Source organism: Echeneis naucrates, chromosome 20 (genome assembly GCF_900963305.1).
Source record: "Echeneis naucrates chromosome 20, fEcheNa1.1, whole genome shotgun sequence".
NCBI lineage: Eukaryota > Metazoa > Chordata > Actinopteri > Carangiformes > Echeneidae > Echeneis > Echeneis naucrates.
Genome location: NC_042530.1, coordinates 10,264,286 through 10,289,237, shown reverse-complemented (window position 1 = coordinate 10,289,237; position 24,952 = coordinate 10,264,286). Strand labels below are relative to the sequence as shown.

Sequence of the window (24,952 nt, the reverse complement as noted above, 5' to 3'; positions counted from 1 at the left end):
TTAAAAATATGTATTTTACATTATAAGTTAATGCTGTGTTGCAACAGTTTAATCTGTACTAAATGTTACAGTAGTGCAAAGTTCTATAGAAAACTTTGGCTAAACTTTCAAAGAAAATCACCAAGACAAAAACTACATCCTCTCACTCTGAACCCAAGCTCAGCTCCGTGAGCTGACATGTGCTCTGTCTGGTTTAATTTCACAACAATATTAATTATTAACAAACCTCCATAAAAAAGTGAACACATGATATAATTAACTTGGGCCATGGGTATTTCATCTCATCCTGCACACTCCCCTAGAGTACACCAAACAGAAAAAAACTTTGCTCAATAACCGTCTACTCATCCCAAATTTACACTCCGGATCAAAACAACATGAATCAATGCGGAATTTTATTCTTTAAAGCAAGAGTTAAAACAAGTTCTGGATTCAAGCAAAAATGGCTCCTTTGCGTCAGCAGGGCTATAATGGCTGACAGCCCAAAACTCTTTATATAAAGATCATACATTTTTCATCATAGAAAAGCTTTGAACCTAAGTGTGGGGGATCATTTCAGTGGACTTCTAAAGAGCCTTAGCGTCACACGAGAGTGGCACACTGGTGATTTCAGCTACCCTGAGTGTGTTGTGTGATAAACCCAGCACACAAACAAATCTGGACAGTAAAAACAAATTCACAAGTCAATGAAGAAGGGCACATTGCACAATATGCAACGTTGCTTAACAGGCAGCAGCCAAACATTTCAGAAAAGAACTGATATTCCTAATTTTTGTTTCATATTCTGGTCCTTCCTCCTGACCCAGAGGGAAATCATTACTTCCAGCCTTCTAAATATGCATGTGATTAATTACGCATCTTGTTATCAAGGCTAATCTGCATAGGACTCTCATGTATAAAAGTCCCTCTCATTACTATTCAGAGGGCCATCTCACAGGTGTGCCGAGTAAATATACAACACATTGCATCCAAACAAAAAAAGGCAAAAAAACAAGTTCGTAAACAAAACTGAAGCACACATTCATGTTGTATTCAAATAGGCATACAGACACGTTTGAACAAGCACAAACACGCAGGTGTGCTTGTTCGAGGGTATAGACACCCTGAAATATTCACGTGCACACAGAGATGCCATGAGTGGACTCCCACTAGGAAGCAGACACATTATGCAACCCCACTGACAGAAGGTCCAGGTTTCCCCTCATATGGGCGGCGGTTCGGTCTGTGCCAACTCATTAAGAACACAGCTGGCTATAAGGCTTGGACTGGGGTAGTACCACAGGGGTCTTCAGATGGGTGTCTGATTTGATTTTCAGTATTCAAAAACATTAAAAGCTCATTGTGGCAGTATGTGTTTTCGATATATAACATCTATTAAAAATGCAGCCTCATTTGACCAAAGCAAATGAAACACCTGTACTTCACAGAATCTCATTATGCAAAATTCACTGGATGTTATTTCCACAATGAATCAAAGTTGTAGTATTGGCAGCGAACGACTGCGTGTCAAGAACGGGGTAGGTCATTCTCAGCACTTACCTTCTCAACGGACAACCAAAACTCCCCCCCCCACCCCCCCTTCAATGGAGATAGAACAAACTTACTTCACAACAACTCCCTTTGTTCTGGACATGTTTTTATGTGCATTTGACATCCTTTACCATGTTTTCACAATCAAATGTGAACTTTCATAAGTAATTTCTATTTGCATCTTCTCAGAAGTAAATTTTACTGATTCCGTACAAACATATTTTAGTAACAAGCCAGAGACAAATTTATTTTATTAGTCATGTCTGTTTCAATGTTCGAAATGAAAGAACTCACTCAGGTTCCACTTGAGACCAGTGGTGATTGTTTGGCACGGTCCACCTACTGGAATGAGACTGCACCAGTCCCCCTCCAGGCCGGTGTTAACTTCCAGTCTGTGGCTGCCCTGCTGACATGACACCAGTGGGGGGAAAAAAGCAAAAAAACAAATGGTGTCTGTGTCAATGGAAATTACAGTGAAAAGAATTAAAACAGAAAATAAATGCAGAACAAGACTTCTTAAACCTGTTCAGCCCCAAATGGGAAACTTAGCTGCTCTGCCCAGGGAACAAAGCTCATTAAAATAAATGATTGCGCTTGTCAAATCTGCGACCCATTTCAGTTCATACCCACACTTATAAGGATACATTGCCATTTTCAATTATATTTAATCTGTCATAGGGAGCCAAAGATTTTTGTTCTGATGGTACATAAATGTGTTTAGAAGCAGATTTTCACTAGAGAAGCTGGATACACTGGTTGCAATATTTTCAGTTGAATTCCTCTTGACATCAGGGACACTATATTCTATAGCATATTTTAGCAGCTCAGAAAAAACAGCTATCAGTGATGGTGAGGATGGTTAGCGTTCAGATCCGTCAGATCTGTTTTTGTGCAAGTGTGTCAGAGTAAATATGTGTGCATCTGCATATAAACAGACACATGCAGCCAAGGAAGACGTGCTAAACATACCTATGCTGACCCAGTTTCTACTCTCATACGTGTCTCATGGTTCAATTTGGTCAAAGTTAATTGTAACCTCCTATCTCTATAACAATTTAATGCTGGGATAAAAAAACAAACAAACAAACAAAAAAAAAAAAACACACATAAAGAAAATACTGCCAATCAAAATTAGCATGTTTGAAGCAATGTGCAATCAACCCTATGTGCTTTTTCTTCATAGTAATAGAATAATAAATATGAACATGTCTTTTTACTTCTCTGTGTTGTTACATCTGGTTCTATAGGACACAACATTTTCACACAACTGAAATTTAAACAAAGTTGGGAACTACCTTTTGTTTTCTTGCAGTTTTTACAAGAAATATTTACTTCAGGACAGAACAGACCACAGTAGGTCAGTTCTTCACCTCATGTTTATGTTTCAGAGTTGAATGCCACACAATTGCTTGCTCCAGCAAACAGTTTATCATTTAAATCAGCACTCACTTTGACAAGTTTCACTCCTCAAAAGGGCATCAGGTAAACAAGCTTGTAAATTTGAACTAGAGTGTGTGTACTTATGGAGTGATTTATAGCATGGACTGGGCTGACACAACGCAGTGAATTTCCTCTCCTACTGAGAAAAGGACTTTCTTAAGCATCTTCAGGGGCTAAAATACGAACTTGAGGAAATGTGGGTTTGCTCGCGCCGCCAAGTGAGTCTCAATGGAGCAGACAGGAAGGGAAAAGCAAACAAAATGGATGAAGTCAGCACAAGTTTTTCTTTTCTTTTCATATCCAAATTTAGTATATTTAGCATCACCTTGGGACCTAGACAGATTAAAACATCTTCTTGCCATGTAGGGACTCTGATTTAACAAGCCTGGAACCCTTGCAGTGTCCCTATCCATAATTTAATGAAAGACAAGAGAATTATGCAATGCCCTGAGCCATTTGTGGAAAATACAAGCCTTCTACACATTTCCCAAAGATAGCATAATAACACTTGTTTCCCATATGAAACCTCTTATGGGAAACCAAAGCTAAAACAAACAGACAGAACCTTGATTAAATCACAGCGTGTCTGAGCATGGTTTTTTCTTGCATAGAGAATTACCAGGTGACGGCCTCCATCAAATTTTGTGTTAGCTCCAGCTCATAACAAACTCTGAGTGTTATTTCATATTAAGCATTGCACTCAGTGGATTTCTGGTCATTTCTAAACGCAATTTGGGCATTATGCCGACTTGGTGGCGCTGCATAGTAATCAGCACAGTGGACAAAAAAAAAGGTGCTGCCAAAATTATAGAAGAGTAGAGCCACAACTTTCCTCACAGTTAGAGTGTCTGTTATTTATTTGCCAAGAACTATCTCATGTGAAAGGGAACACCAGCGTTAATGCTTTACTCTATGAAGTCTTTTTTTTTTTTGACTGGAGATAGCAACTAACCAGTTAGCCCCTCCCTGTCCTCTCACTTTGCTATCACAAAGTGACTTGGTGTTGGAATCCAATCTTCCCTGAAGACACAGTGCTGCTAAGAGAGCACACTACAGCCTCTTGACTTGTGAACACAGCCGTGGCAGATGTTCTTGTAAAGCAACAATCACCCACTCCAAGTAATAAACTTTGTTTGTTGCCTGTGGCAGAGAAAAATTACAAGTAGTTACAAGTTAATATGGCTTGACATCGTGAAAAACAAACAGGTTACAGATCCTAACTTGTTATAGTTCATTATTTTTGTTTTGGATAAGGATTCCCTGAAAAAATCCAAAAATATGTTGCATGTAAAGAGTTTTTCTTAAGACAGTAGAAAATATGATATACATGCATATGCATACAGGTATATTAGCTCTGGTGATATGTGCAAATGTTAGATTATGTAAAACAATAACTCTGTGTGTAGTGATTATATCACCAAATACCAACCCTAAGCACGTAACAAAGTTGTGATTGCATGGAATATGGGTGGTTAGGATATTTGGAAAAAGTTGTAAACACCTCAATTACAGATGTAACATGAACAAATAGTACTAGGGCCTTTCGAAGGTTGCGTTCACCTTCATGTACAGGCGTCTGTGTTCATCAGTTGCTGGCGAACCGAGCTGCGTTGACAAACGAGCTTAATTTACCCTCAGTGAAGTAAGATTAATTGGAGGTGTCGAGGTATGAAGCAGCAAATGACAATGCGTCTTTGGAATAATGACAAGAACTGGGGCGGGAGTGCATAAGAAAGTAGTTTACACAGTTAACATATGACAAGAAGTCAGCAGCAAGTGCGACAGTTAGCTGTTTGTCCTGAAAAACTCAGAGAAATTAAACAAAGGAGGGGGGAGACAAAAAAAAAAAAAAGGTTAAAAAACAGCAGTGTGTGTCCCAAAGGGCGGCTATACCCAACCCACTTGTAAATTCAATCAACTGAGGAGCATGAGAAAGTGGCTGGCACAGAGGAAAAACAATTTGGTAGCATCAAAAGAGACTCTCTCTCACTCACTCTCACAACAGCAAATTGGGGCAGCATAAGAGCAGCAAAGTGTGGAGGATATGTGTGTGTGTGTGTGTGTGTGTGTGTGTGTGTCTGTGTGTGTTCTTGAAGTGATTACTTCAAGAAACAAAGTGTTCACATCTCCAATCAAGGTGGAGTCAGAACAAGGAAAGGAACATTTTTGAGATAGAACAGAAAATGATGAGAAGGACTGTGAGAGGAATGATTAGAAGGGTTGAGAGATGTTAGCAAAGGAAAAAAGGATGCTAGTCTGGCATACTGAAAACACTCTGTAGGTCTGCCTATGTGTGCAGTTTTTAGTAAGACAGATATAGACAGAATAAGTCCACTTTTAGGTGCGCACAAAGTGAAAGAATGGGAGGCTGACATTTTAAAAACTGAAGCATATATGCAACAACCAATTTGTTCTGATGCAGAAATGTTATGACCTCACTATTTATTTGCAACCCACAACATGGAAGAGAAAAACCACACACACAAAAAGACTCTGGCTTTCCAGCTCAGGGAGAAAATTAAATGAAAAACAGTGGACAAATGGTAAAGTCATTGCACACAAGGAATTTCAAGGAATGTCCATGTATACATGTGATGGTGATGCACCATGTGCTTATGCTATACTCACAGGACTGAGTAGACATGCCAGGCTGGTTCCCTGTATGATCAACACAGGTACCTGTGTCATAGATAAAGCGTGGTGGAGTGTCTCGATGGATGCCATCATTTGATCAAATCTGCCTCCAAGTCCACCTAGAGTCACTATGGCATCCACCTGGAAAAAACAAACACTTTAATAAGAAACAAAAAAAATGCTGTGGTTGGCTGTAGTTTGGTTTTTCTTGCTGGATGCTGCTTGAGTGATAGGAGAAAACAATCTTTCGAATGTATGCTAATGACGTGTTTTTCTGCTGGATTCTGAAAAGCAAGCTGTCGAAAAAAAGAGATAATTAGACTTGCGTGGCTATGGCTATTTGAATTTACTGTTACTGAAGCTGCACATATATGAATTACTTTTAAAATTTGCAGCATTCCTCATAGAAAGTATGCAAAATAGAACTGATTATAAAGTATTTCTGATTCTGATCTGTTAGGGTCAACTAATTAGACCGTATTGAATTCTATAGGAAAATGGCTCTACTATTCACTTGATGTAAATTTTTTTGAGAGTTTACAGTCTCAAGTCTTCTTCAATACAACATGATGTTCATTTTCTGAATTGTGACCCATTTAGAAGAAAATAGACAACAAGAAAAATGCAATTAATAATCACATGTTTAACAAATCCCCAGGTGAATACCTACAGTGGCCAACTATTAGAAATTTTTAACAGATTTGAAAATTTAATGACAACAAAATTAACAACCCCCCCCCAAAGAAAAAAAACAACAAAAACAAAAAAAACCAACAAACAAACAAACAAAACAAAACAAAAAACCAACAACTTTGAATTAATAAAGTTAAGGGGCATAGACATTCTGGAAGATGATCAGTGGACAAATTATGGATGGGGAATTTGGGGAATTTTTACGCTTCGATTCTGTGAAGCAACTACAGAAGTATAGATTTTCCGCTTTTCATTTGGAAAAAACCCTTCCACAAATTATTAACATGCAAAATTGGAGCTTTAAACACAGAGCCCAGTAAAAGGAATACAGTGGACACGAATTAATAAATCATTGGTAAATCAAACAATGAATCCAAGCCATTACACCGAGGGTAAACATTTGTCTCTTAAATTAAGAAGTGAACGTGTTAAAAGCTAATTTAGCAAGCAAATTGGACTACATGAACTACCCTGCCATTTCTTGCAATCTCAGAGCTAAAATAGGGTTCTTCATAATATTGCAGCAGCACTACTCTTAAATATAACATTTACAGTTCTCAGCAGTTATATCCTAACACAAAGTCCCCAAGCAGTCAAGCACCAGTGCTGACAGCTTTAAAACCCAACAGAGTCTGGAGGGCAGAGGCACTGTCACACGCTGACAACTGACAATCAAACCATCATGGAAAATGAACCACATATCATCAGTCTTCCTTTCTTCACTTCAGTGTTTTCACCTCAACCCCACACTGTAAATAAATAAACTGAATGTAGGAGGTAATTATTCTCTCTCATGTTTTCCAATGTTGACCATAATTGCTTGTTATGCAGCTAGACATCAGGGAGTAGCAGCTAATCACGTAAAATTTACTGCTCTGTTCAACCATCGCTAAGTTTGAGAACATACTACTTTTACCACTACAGCTGCTGATTGGTCTGATCACATTAGCTAAATGAATTTTCCACAGTAACAGATGTGTTTTTGCGTGCATTAACCCATTTTAAAATAGATAGTTAGAAATTCCTGCAGTGTTACTTATTTTCTTACTTAACAGGAACTGAGTGTAATGTAACTAACTTCCTGCTTCGAGAGGAGTTAAAGCAAAGCTAAGTGTTATGTTTGAGGTTACTTCAACATCTGGCAGACTCACACTCTTCTGTGAGAGAGAATGAGAGACAGTGAGAGAAAGAGAAAGAGGCATACAGTTTATTCACAAAGTGTTCAGAAACAAAATTTTTTTCACATACAATTTTACAATATTGCATCCTTATGCTAAATGAAGTGTAATTTTTTTTTTCCCAATTTACACGAAAACCCCAATCATGGCTAAGTGAAATGATGTTTAATGCCAAAAGTGAATTCACTGAAGCATTCACTGAAACACTTTTTGAATGCAATTTGCCAATCAGAAAGAACAACTCAATAAAACAGAATAATTGAGGAATTTTAGGAACAAAGTGGGCAATCTTTAAGTCAATGCGATAACAAAATTCAAATAAAAATGTGGGAAAAACTGGCTACCTAGCAAACTAACTGGTAAGTCCAAAAGCTGACAACTATAAGTTGTTTCTCAGACCTAAACCATGATAACTTCTAGTTCATCTGTGTAAAAATACAGATACAAATAGATTTGCACTGTAATGTAGAGAACGCCACAGTGATTTATCTTAATTGGAAGAACTGACCCACAACCATTTCAATGACAATGAATGGAGCCTAGATTGTCTTGGGATCCACGAACATGATCAATGAACCGGGAACAAATAGAGAAACATGCTGCTCAGAGACCACTCTGACATACTCATCAGATGTAAAAAGAAAAGGTGACAGAAGTAACTACTTCACTGTCTCACCCTGCTACCCCAGAATGACTTCTCCTGGGCCCTGCACCATAATATAAAGAGGGCCCTCACCTCACAGAGTGCAGCTCAAAACAAGGTAATCACTCATCACCCCACTTTGACGTATATCCCATTCCACAGCCCACCACAGACACACGACAGCCCAGCCACAAACAACAGTACACATCACGCTGGTCAAGAAAGAGAACACCGCCAACTGGCAAAGCCCACCATGGCAGACCTCAGTCTATTGCAGCCCAGTGTACCAGAACTTAGCCAACCAGATACAAGGTCACCAGAGTTCATCAACTAGAGCCTAACCTGAAAACACCAACTATAAATCAGCCAAGTGTTGGTGCAAGGCCCCAAGAACACATATTTGGAGGAGTGTAGACGCAGAAACTAAGCCTGACAGGGTTTCAGCCACGCTACCTCATCGAGCCATGCCCCATTTTTTTGTGTCTTGTGGCAAACAAAAATAGAAGTCGTTCTTCACATATGGAGAATATCAATTGTAGAGTAGGCCATCTCTGTAGCTCCACAATACCTATGTGGCTAACAAGAAAGCAGCTCCAACAATTTGTGTCTTGCACATGACCATATACACCTTTTTAATCACATCTCAACTTGTGTGAACTGTGCAGCAGTAAATTACCTACCTCAAAAAGAAACAGATTTGTCATGGCAGTGATTAAATGATAGAAATTTAGTGTAAGTTGGTCATAAAAGTTGTTAAACACATGCTTGGTAGATAAAGATCTGTACATGAGTAGTCTATCCTCCCCCGTTTGAGTTGACTTTTTATGAGTAAGTAATCCAGTCTCATCAGGCCACGTTACCGGTAGCATTTTGTTGATGGGAGATTGAATGCCAGAGTGGGATGTGCAGCCATAGTGGGGCTTGCTGACAGCCAAACCTTTAGACAGCCCTTTCTATACCTCACCTCTGCTTCAATCCACAGACACTTTCAAAACCATGCTGTGAACAAATCAGGGAAAGAGCTCTTCTGTTTGGGTCTGTATAAGCCTAATAGGAGGATGAAAGGTTTTGATAAAAGTCCACATTTTGATGATTCCTTGGGACTAGTGCTGTCTGTCACTCTCATGGACCTATGTCTCATCAGGACAGCATTTTTACAACATGGCTCCACTAAAGTGTATGAAGTAATTTCACTTGGCCATCCTGAACAGAAAATAATCCTATCAAGATTGATTTGTTTCTCTTCGATTACCTAATTACAGCACGAAAATAAAACAAGTCATGAACATGGACCTTGTGGCATCAGGACAGAAACTGTAAAACAAAGCAGCACTAAACTTCAGTCAGATTAAATTGCAGATCCAGAGCCGGGGGCTCTTTTCAAAATATATAAAAGTGGAAATAAAATGGACCTGACCAGGCTGGCCCTCCTTACGGGATGCAGTGCCTTGAGTAAAGGTGGAATTGGCAGTTCACCAAATCACGTTTACATTCCACATACACTCATTAATCATCAAGTAAGGATAAACATTTTGCATGTTTTATTGATTTTCAATTAATTTAAATAAATCTATTTAGTAAGGGGTTATACAATAAAATGCTCGCTCCCAACTGGTATAAAGAATAGACTTTGACATAATGAAGTCAACATGGGTCGACCTTTATAATGAAGTCAGGGAATGCAATGTGTTTATCAATGAGTTAAGCGCTTTCCACTATTATTCATCGAAAACATGTCTACTGAACAAGACAATGGTCAATTTTGGCATGTTTTGACAGCAGATCAGTTTGAAATATTGCAGGGAGTAATGGAACGAGAAGGCGCAGGCACAGTGAGCTGTTAAATAAGGAGCTGCAGGCGACAGACTGCACACCTCCAACTTCTGTGAGCAGCATTAAATCAGATCATGGGAAAAAGCCAATTATTACCAGACTTCTTCATTAAAATGACAACAGTTTGTATGTCTGCCCTCAGAATTCTGGGACATGCAATATTCAACAGCAATTTTTTGTTTCTACCAGTAGTTACAGATGTCAACAAAGATGTTCTATTTTCATTGATGACTTAGTGGTACTGTGGGTGCAATCTTGAACCCGTTCTTAGACTTCCAGTTATGTGGTAATCAGGGTTAAGGCAACTGAGGAGAGCCACATCGATGGCAACAGAGGAAACATCAATACATGTTGATGTGCATGATGCCACGTCAATTCTGCACGACTCAGCCTCTGTCAGCATCTTCAGTATGAGACATCCTGCACTCCAGCATGCTCTCTTCTCAGTTAACTTAACCATGATCAATAAAATCTCTGTCACAGTACAGTGACTGGTGATCTGTTGCTGTGTGCCTGTCACCGACACAACTACAGCAGATCACATTCTCTAATTCAAAATTTCAAACATATTTAATTATTCTTCGGTCCTGAACCATAAAATAGTAATTGACAGATAGGTTTACACTAGAGATGGTTCCTAACCAAATACAGACTCAGTCATAGAGGAAGATGACACATATACTGGCCCCTGACACAGGAAAGACTCCTGACAGGTGGGGAAGAGACAGCAATACACTTTCTCTTAAAAGTGTGACGCAATGTTATCATTGGTATAGTTTCAGAAATGAAGTTCTCAGTCACAAATCTCACTCCCAGGCCTCAAGGACACATAAGCAACAGACATGCAGCAAAGCCTACATGTCTACACAGCATGCGACTACATGTCACAGAGTGAGGAACACATACTGTCATTATTACCGCCAAATGTAACAATTATCTTGAAAACGCCTGTTATGCAATATGCACACACACAAATGCACGCATGCACAAGACATATGTTCACAGTTTTCTGACAATTTCTCTTGATGTATTTATTTATTTTATTTTACTTAATGAACTAAATAAATTTTCCACCTTACTGCATTATCCTTGACGTCTATAATTCCTTTGACATTTATGCCAAATAAAACATGTAAAAAAAAGAAGAAAAAAATTGCTATATAAATAATCTGTAGGTGTGGAACTATAGAAATTTTCAGTCAAACAGGGACATTTTGATTCTTAATGCATATTCACAGTATTATGACACATTGTGTGACCAAACAATTAAAATTTTAATGAACATTGGACACTGATGTCTATCAGTCAGTGACCGTGACTACAAATCTCACGGTCCAACTCAGAGAACAGAGAAACTCAAAGAAAGCACAAAATGCTGAGAGAGAAAGAGGAGAAGGGATGAACAGAAAGCTGCGTCAACTGTTTTAACCTCCACTGATACACCAATTTGCCCAATCTTCTGTTTTCTATCAACACTTATGTCTGCCACAGATATCAAATTCATAGTGTTCAAGGTTTTTAGGCAAAAAGAAAAAAAAAAAAAAGCAGACCAGAAAGACTCTCACGACTGAATGAAGAAAATTTAACAAGCTGGCTCAACATACCCTGTCTTGCTGACTACTGATTGACCGGGGGAACTAGAGCAAGCAAGCCTGGCTTCAATATCAACACAAAAATCCAGTTCCATTTATTAAGAATGATGAATAGATAACCAGAGAAAGAGAGAGAAAATAAAATGAGTGGTGCAGCTCTGTGCTTGCGACAGTGAAGTGGGGAGAGGAGCTAACTAGGACAAAGCTGAGGGAAAACACATTCACACCTGACTATGGTATAAATAAATGCATGCCAACATTTAAACAAATAGATACACAAGCAGGCAATATATGCATGCACAGACACAAACTAGCCTATGGCAAACAAAAGCACATTTTGGACATATACAGACACTTCCCAATGCATACATACACAGACATAAACACACAAATGTAAATATACATATATGTGCATATCTTCTTTGGAATTTCACCAAAGTCAATGCGAGATAAATTCTCCAAATCGAGCACTACACTGTGTAGAGGAAAACATTCAGGGGCTAATATGTTGAATCTTAAACAGCTCAAACAAGAGAAAAATGCTCAGCAATCTACAAATCACCCTAGTATTACTTCATCAATGAATGTAATTCATTTAAAGAGGCTAAGTGGATGGAAATTACTGAATGCAAGGCAAAAGATAAAATTACATGGCATGATATGGAATCAATAGAAAAAGTTATGCTTTTATATAATCCATGCCTCTTCACTGCGTTGAAAGTAGCAAAGGTTCATGGGGGAGTCATAGCAGGTAAAGAGGAAAATGGCAAACAAACAAAAAAGTCGTTATGAGCCACACTTACGGGGCATCAAAAACTGATTGCCAGGCTCCAATCTCTTGCAGGCAGAAATACAGACAAGCACTCAGTGTCAGTTAGAAGCCAGAGTCAATATTAGCTAGGACAATGGAAGGGAAGGAAAAAATATATCTTATCGCTTGTGTTGATGCCAAAAAACAAGTGCCAAGTGTGGCAACAAGGGTGCATATGGGCTGAAACGCGTGCTTGTGTGTCATTAGGTGTCTTCTCAATGGTCTTTCATCAGCTTTAGATGTGAAGTGATTAGCACACTTGGCAGTGATTGTAGCAACACCCACTATGCTCCTTAAAGATTCTTAAAATATACAAAATGGAAGGACAAAAATCAAGTGAGAGGGAAAAAAGACAGATAAAGAGATGGATCACTTCCCATGGAACTGCTCATCTCCACAAAATTAAAAATTCATTATTTCAATTTTAAATTTTGATATTGAAAATGACTTCTCTGTTTATTGTATTCCATGTTTTCCCCATCCCATGCTATGTACATATTTTGCAATTTAGCTGACATTTTGAGAGAGAGAGAGAGAGAGAGAGAGAGGAGGAATTTAGTCAATCTCAGGAACAGATCACTGTGTGTTTGTGTGCGTGTGGGGGGCTCTGCAGCAGCTGGTTGGGCACAGGATTTCACTCTGACTAGTAGCTCATGTATGAGATGGGGCTGTTAGGAAATGCTTTACACTAAAAAGATAGCAAGACAAATTAAGCACTTTGTTACAAAACAGGCAAGTCACAACTACACGTGTATTCTATGTGTAGGTGTAAATGTGGTCAGTGTTCTTATCGTACTTTTCACAACTCATGTCTTCAGACAGTGTTGACAGAGAATGAATGTTCTTTTCCTGAAGCACATTGTTTCATATGCATACACCCACTCACAGGTGCACCTGGGATTTATCTAGCGTGCACAACAGTCCAGTGCTATTGACCTAAGAGCAACTCATTTTAAATAACCAAGTACCGAATGCCTTGCTTAAGAGCAATAAATTCTCAGAAGCTGAGTGAGAGGAGTACTTTACTTATTCATTTTACCTAAAGCTATGTCCACATCTATTTGTTCCACTAGTAACTGGAAAAGTATAGTTTTAAAACCACAGTTTGTGGCACTGATATGACAATAAGTGCAATTTCAAATAAGGAATAAAATTATTGATATAAAATATAAAATTATAAAATTATTATTATGACAAAAATAAATAAATTCAGCTCGACTTTCTACAGTATTTCACAGTTAGTTTATAGTGACTGAAAATAAAGGAAACAAAAGGAAAATGAGATTTGCCCATTGATACCTCTGCAACACACTAATTAACACATTATATTGTTCACATTATGAAAATGTATACCAGCATTACATCGTAGTTTAATGGGCGATAGTATGACACATTAGGAAATGGCTCCCAACTGCACATAGCCTCCTCATAAAATCATAACTTGTTATATTTATTTATACTTTTTTTTTTTTGAGAAATGTCCAGAAAAGGACACATGACATTTAGTGTGTAGGCAGACTGTGTCACCTTTACACAGTGCCAAGCTAAGATGTATTCCAGTTTGCAGTTTTCACACTGTGCTCTGAGAAATGCGAAGTCTTCTCATGCCAGTCTCCCTAACAAAGAAAATAAACAGATTCCCTAAAATGTGACCCTATTTGTGCATCTATAAAAACCTATGGTTCGAAATCCTGTGAAAAATGATATCAGGATGTGTCTGGCATGGAAAGGGGTGTTTACCTGTAAATGTCGTCTCTGAATCTCTTCCACCATGATTGCAAGGCACTTGGTGAAGTCTGTTAGATCCTGGTCAGCTGTTTCTATTAGCTTGCATCCCTAGACACATAAAGAAAATTGGAAGCAGACAGATAACACAACACAATCAGACCGATGTATGCATACACAGATAACAAAACAAAAACCCAGGCAGAGATAAGGGATAGGGGGGATAACTGAGTACAGAAAAACAGAGAGAAAGAGAGATGGGAGGTGGTGTGGTATAAATCAGTGTTTTAGTGTTGTCTGGCTGTCTGCAGGCTGTGTTGCTGAATAATGTAGAGGTTCCAGTCAGTGGCCCTAAACTACAGCATCCAGGTAAACAACCATACTCCGGATGTCTCCCCCTCTATCTCTCTCTCTCACTTCCCGCCTAAAACAGACCAGCTCCCTGCCTCTCTCTCTCTCTCTCTCTCTCTCTCTCTCTCTCACACGCACCCCCACACACGTGCAAGCAGTACAGTCACAGTATTGTCAGTTCGCGCAAACTTGTTCTCCGTGCCGTTTGATCCCATCCATTCTCCCTCCCTTTCCGCCTCTCCCCATCTCTGCCTCCCCTCATATCTCCCTCCCTTGTGGATGCTTTTCTGTTCTCTTCTTCCCATTTATGCAGAATTATTCACAGTTTCCAAAAAACCTCTGAAAGAACGCCTAAAACTTTCCTATTGTTCTGCTCCTAAAGCATTACAATAACAGTGTGTTCTTTCTCTTGGAAAAAGGTATTGCTCCTTTTTTTGGCAACCTGTTTGATATTTGTAAAAAAGCACTAATGTTACAGGCAGCGACAGGGGGGGGGGGGGGTGTGAGAAGAAAAAGAAGAGCTGAAACAACCTGTATCTGTGTGTGCAACTGTGTGTGGGATTGTGTCTGCGTGCATGGTGAAGTACAGTGCATACATCTGAAACTGTATGTGTATATGAGTCTGGGTCAGCATAGAGATTGTACAGGCAATGGTGTGTATATGTTTATATGACATCTCACCCTGCATTTATTATTTGTTGAACCATGCTTCACCTCTCTTCAAGGGTCCTGGGTTGGCATTTTGCTTGATATAAAGTATGCAGTCCAAGTCCATTTCTTCCAAGAACTAGCATTTAATTTCAATGACCTTGCAGAGTTTAGGTGTGAACATCCGCCTTCCACAGTTATGCAGCGAGGTTATATGATATAGGATGTGTTAAGGAGTAATGAGATCTGCTTGGATTGTATTTATATAGAATTTAGTATAAATACATTTATATGCTATGTACCACTGCTTTTAGAGAAAGCACATAAAAGTCCTTTCTCATGCAAATACAAATACTGGTGCAACTTCCGTTCGCTTGCCAGTGTAATTACCCCCTGAAACGTGTAATTTTTAGCTCCTTCCTCACAGCCAGTTAGAGGCAGGAATGTCATGCCCTCATTTCACCTTGCCATTCTGCACGAACAAAGAATGATGGGGCGTTCTTGTTCTTTCTTTATGCTGGTAGCAGAGGCAGTCACAGAGTCGTTTTTCTCTGAGGGAGAGTTGGCACGGCACTACAGGCAGTGATGCTGTCGACATATGTCACACGTTAGTAGGATCTCTATTTTAAAACAAGCTTTTTATGACCGACACTAATCACCACTATCCATCTGCAAGCTGTTTTGTAGAAGATATTTTGGATAAAATTTTGTTATTATTATTATTTTTTTTTAATTTAGCTAACAAGGTGGATTTATGGATAAAATTTTGATTGGCGTTTCCAATTTTCTTTCCTGTCTACTTGGACTCACACAAAGTCGATACAGTTACTGATTAATATGAAGAAAATTTTACACAAACCTGGTAAAGGTGGAAGTGAATTCTAACTATAATATGTGACTGACTCCCTCATGCTGTGGGTTTTGATGACTGTGTGTAAATGCAGAGCTCCTGTAGTTGAAACCATGTCAGACTGCACACTTGTATCCACTTGATGATGATTCAGACTGCATATTTTAGTTACTGCAGGTGGAACTCCTTGAGAGTCTCGAGCACAAGAGCTTCTTAACTCTGTTCAAGTTTGAATAGTCACTTATCTACTTAGGTAGCACGATTTCAGCTTTTCTGAGGTGCTGAGGGCTTAGTGTGTTGAAGGCACTGGCAAAATCAAGGATCATTCGGGAGGAGCATGAGCCCATTCAGGTTCAGATGTGCTTTTTTCCCCCCACTCAGATTAAGCCCCTGGACATAACATCCACAAATTAAAAACATTAATAAGTATAATTTTATAAATAGAAAAATTATAAATCAAAAATGCTTCACCCTGCAGTACGTGACCTGTGCTGACAATAACTGTATAGCTGGTGAATATTTTAGGCTTAAGATAGTGTTGACTGCTTTTGTTTTGTATTTTTTGTTTTTTTGCTTTAACCTCCTAAGACCTGAACTCTTGCATGGCATGCATTTTTAATTTCTCTTTCGGGAGTGTTGAATCTAACCTGTAATGTATTATACTCTTCTGCTACCACTAAGTATAATGGCCTCATATGTGGACACCAGGCCCTTGTAGAGAAAAATTTTGTATTGTGGTCTAGAAGACTCAAAATGTGATGTCCGCATATGTGGATGCCAGGTCGTAGGAGGTTAACTGAAATTTCTTTGTGTGTGCGCTTGCATGAGTGTGTCTCTGTGAGCACCTGTATGTCAGAGAGTGTGAAAGTTATGTCTCCACTCACCTTGCCTGCGTAGAAAGCTTTGACCTCAGCAGTAATGGAATCAAAATCCCCACTGATGTAGTCAGGGAGAAAGCTGGATGTAAGGATAGAAAAAGAGGGTGAGTGACAGAGGGAGAGGGTTAAGATTGCAAAAAAAGACAGAGTGAGAGAGAGATAGAAGAGAAAAAGAGAGAGAGGACATCAGGGCATATGTCAGCTCTTTGATCTGTGCAGCAAGGGAGAGGAGTGACACTGCCAGGGGAAGAGACGAAGAGACATGGAGACTGACAGGGTGATTCTCCATGGCATCGAACCTGGCCCTATCTTCCATTTGTGCACACACGCACACGCACACGCACACACACACACACACACACACACACACACACACACACACACACACAGAGACAGAGCTGACAGGGAGATGCACAGATTGATGGGAAAGCACACAACCGTATGTGGCAGCATACACAAACAAATCTAAGGTTGTTGTATATACTGTACATCAAAACAAGGAAAACGCTTGAATATAAGCTCACAGAGTAATGACAAGACCAAGATCAAGTTACTCTTCAGTTACTTAAACACAGGAGTAAAGAATAGATCCTCTCTAATACGCACACACCCAAAGCAGCAGCATGGAGAACTGGTGTTCATCAGATAGCACTAGAACTTAGTATTACTTTGATTATTGCAGCTCACAATGTTCGCTGATGAATGTGCTAAATTGTGTGCTGTAACAAGATAAAAAAGGTAATGCAAGATAATGGGAGAAAACACTGAAGTCTGATTATGACCCATGGTTACTCTATTCAAATTATAATGATAATTACACATAACTGGTACAATGTTATTATAATGAGAATGATTTTTTAAATGTTTTTTGGCAGAATTTCTCAGTTAGTATGCCTCAAAATTGGAGTAAATCTTTCCTAATAATGGCATTTTTAAGTTTAAAAGCTTATTATTTTCCTTCAGTAAGACTACTGTACCTGCAAATTAATTTTTTCAGGATGCATCTAACTGGTTAGAAAATAAAGAACATAGTCTGTATCCAATTTATTGGCATAAATATAAATTCACTCAACCTCAAATTTCCATGGTGTATGCCTCACATGGCTAAGAATTACCAATCAGAAAAAGAAGCAAAAAGAAACAATACAGAATATTAATTGAGAACAACACAAACCTGCCAGAAATTCCATGTTAATACATGCAATTAAGCGAATTAAGACTGGAAAATTAAACTGGGCAGGAGGTTCGGGAATACATTTACATGCAGGCTTTGGATTCTGGAAATACATTTCCCTGTGCATTTCTTTCATCCAAATCCAACTGTGCATTGAGACAAATGCTCATTCTCAAGGTGATGGAATTAGGAGGGTCTGTTGACGATATCAGTGAAAACAGCCTAACATCTCGCAGCAGAACATGCCCGTCAGTGAGAGACAGATAGCTCTCTGTTTGTTCGGTTTGTGTGTGTACGTGCATGTGTATGGAGCAGAAACATGCACGGATGCAGTTGCTACTATCTAGAGGCATTAACAGGTCTGACATTACGATTTCATGGTTGGTTGGGCAGTGTGTTTGTGTGTGTTTGTTTGTGTGTGCTACCGCAGCAAGAGGCGAGAGCAATGTTCCAGTCGGTTGAAGAAAGAGATACAGAAGGATTATTCCCTCCCTCCCACACTCCTCAGCATTTACACCAACAAGATACAGCTTGCCAAAAAGAACGCCAATCGTTTGCAATCTGTTGCCACATACTGTGGGGTCTAAAAGTCACAGATCACTTTCCCATTCAAGCAAATGGTTAAGTGGTCAAAGACTTCTGGCTCTAACTGTTATACATACACACTTACCACAAGTATCCCTGAAGATATTAAAAAATAAAAACTTTCCTTGTAGACATACACATTACACATTCACAGACACAAACACATGGATATTTTCCCCTTTGTATAATCCAGGACAATACAATTGCACCTCCATTCAGATATAACCATGTGACGGATGGGGCCTGACATGACATTAGGCCTGACGACACCTTCTCTCTCTCTCTCTCTCACTCACTCACTCACTCACTCACTCACACCTTTTTGACCTGTGCGCATGACTCCATCGGCTGATCGTAATTGACCAAGCGAGGTTCTAAATTCTGTATTTGTGTTTGTGTACATAAGCCCAAACCCTGTTTGTGTCTGTGTGTTGTGTGTCTGACAGCCTTCCCTTCCACATTAATATTAACTGACACTTTAATTTGGAGGGGAAATAGAGCATTTTACTGGCAGTTTGTCTGAGTACCAGAGGGCGGAGGGTGGAGGGGGACTGAGCGTGTGACCTTTGACTGTGTTTATGTGTGTATGTGTATGTTTGTCTATCAGTCTGCCTTTGCATCTTCTGTAAATCTCTCTCTCTCTTTCTACACCCTCTCTGCTGGCTTGTTCCTCCTTTTTCTGCCAGCCTACGCTTCTCTTTTCCATGTTGCTTTCTCCTTTACACCTTCATCCAATCTCATCTCATTTCTGCTCCTACTTACTTTCTTATGTAACTAAGCCAACTTCTTTTCTATCTAACAACTTCATTTAAGAGAAAAAAACAACACATTTCCGTCCCCATTATATTCTTTCACTTTTTTTTTCCCCGTTTCTATTTCAGCTTTGTGTCCTTCAAACTAAGGAGGACAGCATTGTTCCATAAGACCACTTAATTCGAAAAAACTGTTGTTTACATCTTCTCGTTCTCATCTCTCTTATCATCTCCTGAGGTAGAGGGATATGAACATTTCTCTTTTTACTCATCACTTAAGAGATGTGGCTATGACTCCTCTTACCACTCCCATCTCCCAATCAGAGGAGAAGAGCCACTGAAGGGGTAGAAAAATTATTTTGGATAATAACACCAAGACGGCTATGAAGTGCACACCCGAAGATAAACTCACACAGTCATTCATACCCTTTTTTTGGTCACTTGTTAGGGCTTGTATGTTCCTGTACTGGATAATTGTGGTTTATTGTGGTTCTTTTCGGCTGCACTGAATAGAAAAACATCATCAGAAAACTGTCTACTGTGCTTACCACAGGTGGAGTGTTTGAATTTACATGTGGTGGGGGATGTGACATTGTGTCTCCAAGGTCCAGATGGGGAAAGTTCAGAAGGAGACTATAACCTTGTATTTTTTTTCTTTTCTGTAACTACAATGAACAAATGTCCCTTAAACACTTCAGATGCAGACTACTCTGCAGACAAACATCAGTTTATTTAAAGGACTTTTTCAAAATATCTGTTCTCCAACTTGTTCACTGCTCATGGTCACACATTAAATTCAAACCAAATGATTTGCTGAATCTTTTGAATAAATTGTTCATGAATGACAAATGAATACAATCTAGGCCCACAGAGACATATTTAGTCTCCATTTCCATTTTTGCATCTTGGTTCCAACCAGCATTCAATGTTGTGTCTCTGAAATGTGAGAATTAAAACATTTATTTTTAAAATACTTTGGGTGAATTAAGTTAGCAGGACCCAAAGTATGGCGATTACAAATCAGAAACGATTTTTGGGTAATATGGCATACTTTAAAGGAAAGTCCAGGGGCAAAACCTAACTAACTAAATCTCAGTGCACAAAATTCCTGGTTGCACATGGTTGATTGTGAGAACATGTGGGTGTGTACCTTTGAAACCTGGTGATCTTCAAGTGTGAAATTCAACCATATCTAATCCTAAAATGAATCAACTAGATGGCTCTAGACACTAATATCCAAACATAGTCATTAATCCACAGACATTTCATCCCCAAACAACATTCATATAGTTTATTCTCTAACTCTCTGTATTACTGAGAGTTACTTAGGTGTACATAAGGAGAGAAAGAAAAGCACTAAAAGAGATGCATGCTATCTTAATCTGCCTTAATTGAAGCGTTAAAATTACATTTCATTGTCACAGTACAATTCACTAAACCAGAATAAATGGGGGCACATGTAAAAAGAAGCGTGCAAAACCCTCATATAAAAAGGACAGGCCCAGTTCCCTACACTCATCAACTCAGCATGTTAATTTCCAACATAGAGCAATAAACACAAGAGTACTCTCAAATCAGCCTGTAATAGACAAACTCCACCAGGATTGGAGCAGCAAAGCAAGTGTGAGGAACAATATCTAGGCAAAGAAACAAGTGAAAGCTGCGGATGTTGCGAGCTTCCTGACAAAAGAGATCAGAGATCAGACATAAGTGATGTCAGTTCTAACATCTGGTGACTGCAGAAGAAAACACTGAAGTGACTTGTAACAGAACAAACTGCAGGAACATTACCGTCTGTATTTAAAAATACTTAAGGAAAATGACAAAATAATTCACATCAAATATAAAATGAAAAGAGAAACCTTCACTGAATGCAGTAAGGAGGAAAAGAGGATGGAGCCATTAGTTCCCAGTCATCAATTCTCTGATCGCACAAACCCCCTGGCTATAATCCTCTTAATTGCTGGCATGTGACCCTGTTTTTAGGTCACACAATTTGATACCCCAGCAGTTAAACAGTTCCCTGGCTGTGTGAATTTGATTACAGCATATTTGAATAGCACTTCAAATTGCTCATATCATGATTAATACATTTTATAGCAATTACTTGTCATGTTAGATCTGTCCAAAGAAAAGAGAAGGTGTTTGACGTCTTTCCTGAAAAAAAAAACAAAAAAAAAACAATACATGCCAGTGAACAAGGGGGCTGTGACTGAGACAATGCATCTTTTAAATACTATATGTTCTTTTAATATTAAAAAACTGTCCAAGATATCTCTTTGCCAGACGTTTTATACAATAACTAGTTTTCATCCTCAACAACTTCACTGACCTAAGCTTACAGCATTATCTTCTCCAAAATTCATATTTAAGCATATTCAATATTCAATCATATGCTGACAACTCAGAAAATCTCTTCCACACATAGAAACACTTGAGGGTGTCTGTGAACACTACAGACCCTAACGCACATAGCTGCAAGTTTTATAAGCTCTGTTTGTGTGCAATTACCTCTGCCCACATTCAGCTCCCATCCCTTCCTTGTTTATCCATATGACTTCTTATCTTCTCGGAGGCTTTGATTAGATGCACAAATTAGACCAAAATCCAATTTTGATTCAGAAACAAGGATGATACAGGGTCTGACTTGCACGAGAGCCCTGAGGTTTCAGCACCAAGACAAGAGCCTAAGACCACCATGAAAGCAATTTATTACAAGTTTGGTTACCAAATACATCTATGGGGGAAAAGGCTTTACAATTGTGATTGTTTCTCACTGCTCAAGTTAAAATCGTTTTCTAGAATTAAATTATGCCCTGATAATATTACATTTAATAGAGATTACAGTACGGTATAAAACCTTAGTCTACAACTGTGTAGAGAGAGAGCAGTTTCTGATGATGATAAAAGGAGAGACTATGATATATTGTTTTATCAGGAATGTCTTTACTTAACACTACAAAGAACATAACACAGTGACCAGCAGTAACTGGAAAGCCATATACACCCCTGATCTCAGCTTTATTAACAGTAAAAAAAAACATCATTTTAGTCCAGTGCAGTTTCCAAATTCAACACAACCTTGACACTGGTTAACTGAATCAAAAACACATTGTTTGTGTTCAGCCTGCTGCTCCTTATTCAACATGACTTCAGAGAAAATTAGTGACAGTGCTGCATTCACCTCATTTCACAGCTCCTGTTGGTACACAGGAGCTCCAGCACTAACTGGATGTTAGTATGCTGTTAATGCTTGATGCAACTGAACTCTCATCTGCATAGTCACTGGCTAATTACACCAATTTACCAACACAAAAACTGAAATTTATTAAATGTGCAGGATGTGTACATATCTTGATGCTTGTCAAAGGTGAATGGATAAACAGTGGGAAGAGAAAGCTTGTGTTCATGAGTTGCATATCAAATGAGCATTGAGCCATCTCATGCAAGTATGTAATAGTAGTGTTCAAAAGAAAGGGGGGAGAAAAATTTCAAAAATAAGACCCAGATTCTGGCCAATGACTTGAACATTGTCTGGTGGGTACATGGGTTTAATACATGTACCCACCAGACAAGTACAGAGTATCATCAAAAAACTGAATAATCCAGACACATTACAAAGAGTGCAGATAGGAGCACACATAAATGCCAACATCACAAGAGGAAAGACTAGCAACAGAAAATCAATCATGTATGGTGTACGTTACCATTAATGATATTTACATAAGCTGTGAAAGATTATAAAAATCAAAGAAAATGAAGGAAAATTCCAATTTAAATGGATGCAAGCTCCATCTGGAATTAGTCTAAAAATATGAATATGCATGTGCTGTATGTCGTCTAACACCCCATACAGTGAGGTGAAAACATTGTCACTTGAGTCATCAAGAAAGGCAAAAGGTCTTAGCCCTACGCACCCTCTCCTCTGTTCATCCCTAATGAGTACCATTAAGGCTGTTTTGACAGAAAATTATGTGGCACCTTTCTCTTAACTGTGGGAGGCCATCCACCCGCTGGTGACTGCTGAAGCTGACCGGAAATTTTTATTATCCTCATTATTTTCTGACTGTAACACACACTTACAGAAAGACAGGATGACAAATGCACACAAATGCCAGCTAAGGGAAGACGAGGTCATGTGGATCACACTGAAGGCCATTTGCATTCTGCTAGGTGTCAGCCAGTTTCAGCATTAAATATGTTTTTCTCCTGCTCTCTCTGCTCATATTTACACTGTTTTCAAAATAGTACATCGCTAACCATAACATTTTTCAGTTTCAGTGCCAGACAATGTAACAAGTACTACATGTTTACTAGCAGTCTTTTTAAAGCCATTTCAAAGATACTGATGCGCACTGCTCACCATACATGACTTCAAGACAACAGAATCACGTGTGATTTTGGAAGCAAAATGCTTGACATGTGTAAAATTTTTCAGTACTTTTTTTAAGAACACGCGCCACCACAGTAATTAAATTTATAGGGAACAAATTTACAATTCAAAGAAAAATTTAAACTCCACCCATCCATTTTGATTTTACCTCCATAACACCAAGTGAGACAGTCTTCCTGAAGATAACTAAAATGCCTTGATCTTCTAGAAATATCTCACATATCCTACATCTGCAGCACATCTGCAGTGAATGTGGTCAAAGTGATGACAGCACAGACTCTGAAGCATCTCTGCTACTTCCCTTTTTAAAACTTGATCTTAAAAGTCGACATGTGCTCCTGCAGAGAAGCAGCACATTTTGTCAGCATTAATTGCAGGAGTATGGAGGAAACTGATCCTTTCATGAGTCTGCTTATATGTAAACTACAGTTGAGATGTGGGACTTCTCTGCAGGGCTCGGCGCTGTGTGCATCCAAGAAAAACAAAATCCAAATTTTGGTATTTTGAACTTAAGTATTAAACTCTGACATTCGGTGGTAGGAAAAAATTGTCTTTGTAATGGCTTCAACTTGTATATTATTTTGGAAATATACAAAAGCCCAAGATGTAAAGCTACACACAGCAAATACAAACACACACACACACACACACACACACACACACACACACACACACACACCAAATATTATTTATTAAGCAATCTGTTTTTGTTTCGTCCCCTTTGCTTTCTCCTCTTTGCTACTCTCTCACAACTCCCGCTATTTGATCATATGGGAGCGGTGCAGCTGTAGTCTTCCCTCCAGGATGGTTAAGATTTCATAGAAATTGGCATTGACTGATTGCTTGCCTCTCCTTCTCCGTTCCTGCCCTCCTTTCCTTCTCTGTAGATCATTAGTTATGGTAATATTAGGTTAAATACATCTCAACTAGCTGGTGATAGATTTATGGACCCCCCCCGACACTTCCTTTATCTTTCTTACATCTTCCTTCCTGCCTGTGTAATGTATAACTTTTTTGGACACATGCTGTTAGGGTTGGGCTAAACGGGAGGCCAGGCTGACAGCTTTGCTGTGACTAGGCAGGCGGCTGACAGAGCTCTAACTGGAAGGTCAGATGATATATCTTCTGTGTCACAGACAGAAATATGAATGATGTCCCATGCTCAAATTCACATTGTGAAACTGAGATGTATGACTGCTTGTATTTATCAAAAAAAAAAAAAAAAAAAAAAAAAAATATATA

General features: G+C 38.9%; 1 protein-coding gene across 2 annotated transcripts in view; it reads right to left on the bottom strand.

Moving 5' to 3' along the window:
* The window catches only part of tpk1 (thiamin pyrophosphokinase 1), a 59,223-nt gene that overhangs the window by 17,854 nt on the left and 16,417 nt on the right, over window positions 1-24,952 (bottom strand). The window contains exons 5-8 of one of the 2 annotated variants that reach the window (XM_029529456.1): window positions 16,813-16,885; window positions 14,095-14,190; window positions 5,599-5,745; window positions 1,825-1,936 (exon numbers count right to left, since the gene is read on the bottom strand). In XM_029529456.1, coding sequence (XP_029385316.1) covers window positions 1,825-1,936; window positions 5,599-5,745; window positions 14,095-14,190; window positions 16,813-16,885 — 428 coding nt within the window. The remainder of the gene's footprint in view (window positions 1-1,824; window positions 1,937-5,598; window positions 5,746-14,094; window positions 14,191-16,812; window positions 16,886-24,952) is intronic. The other variant, XM_029529457.1, reaches the window with a different exon arrangement.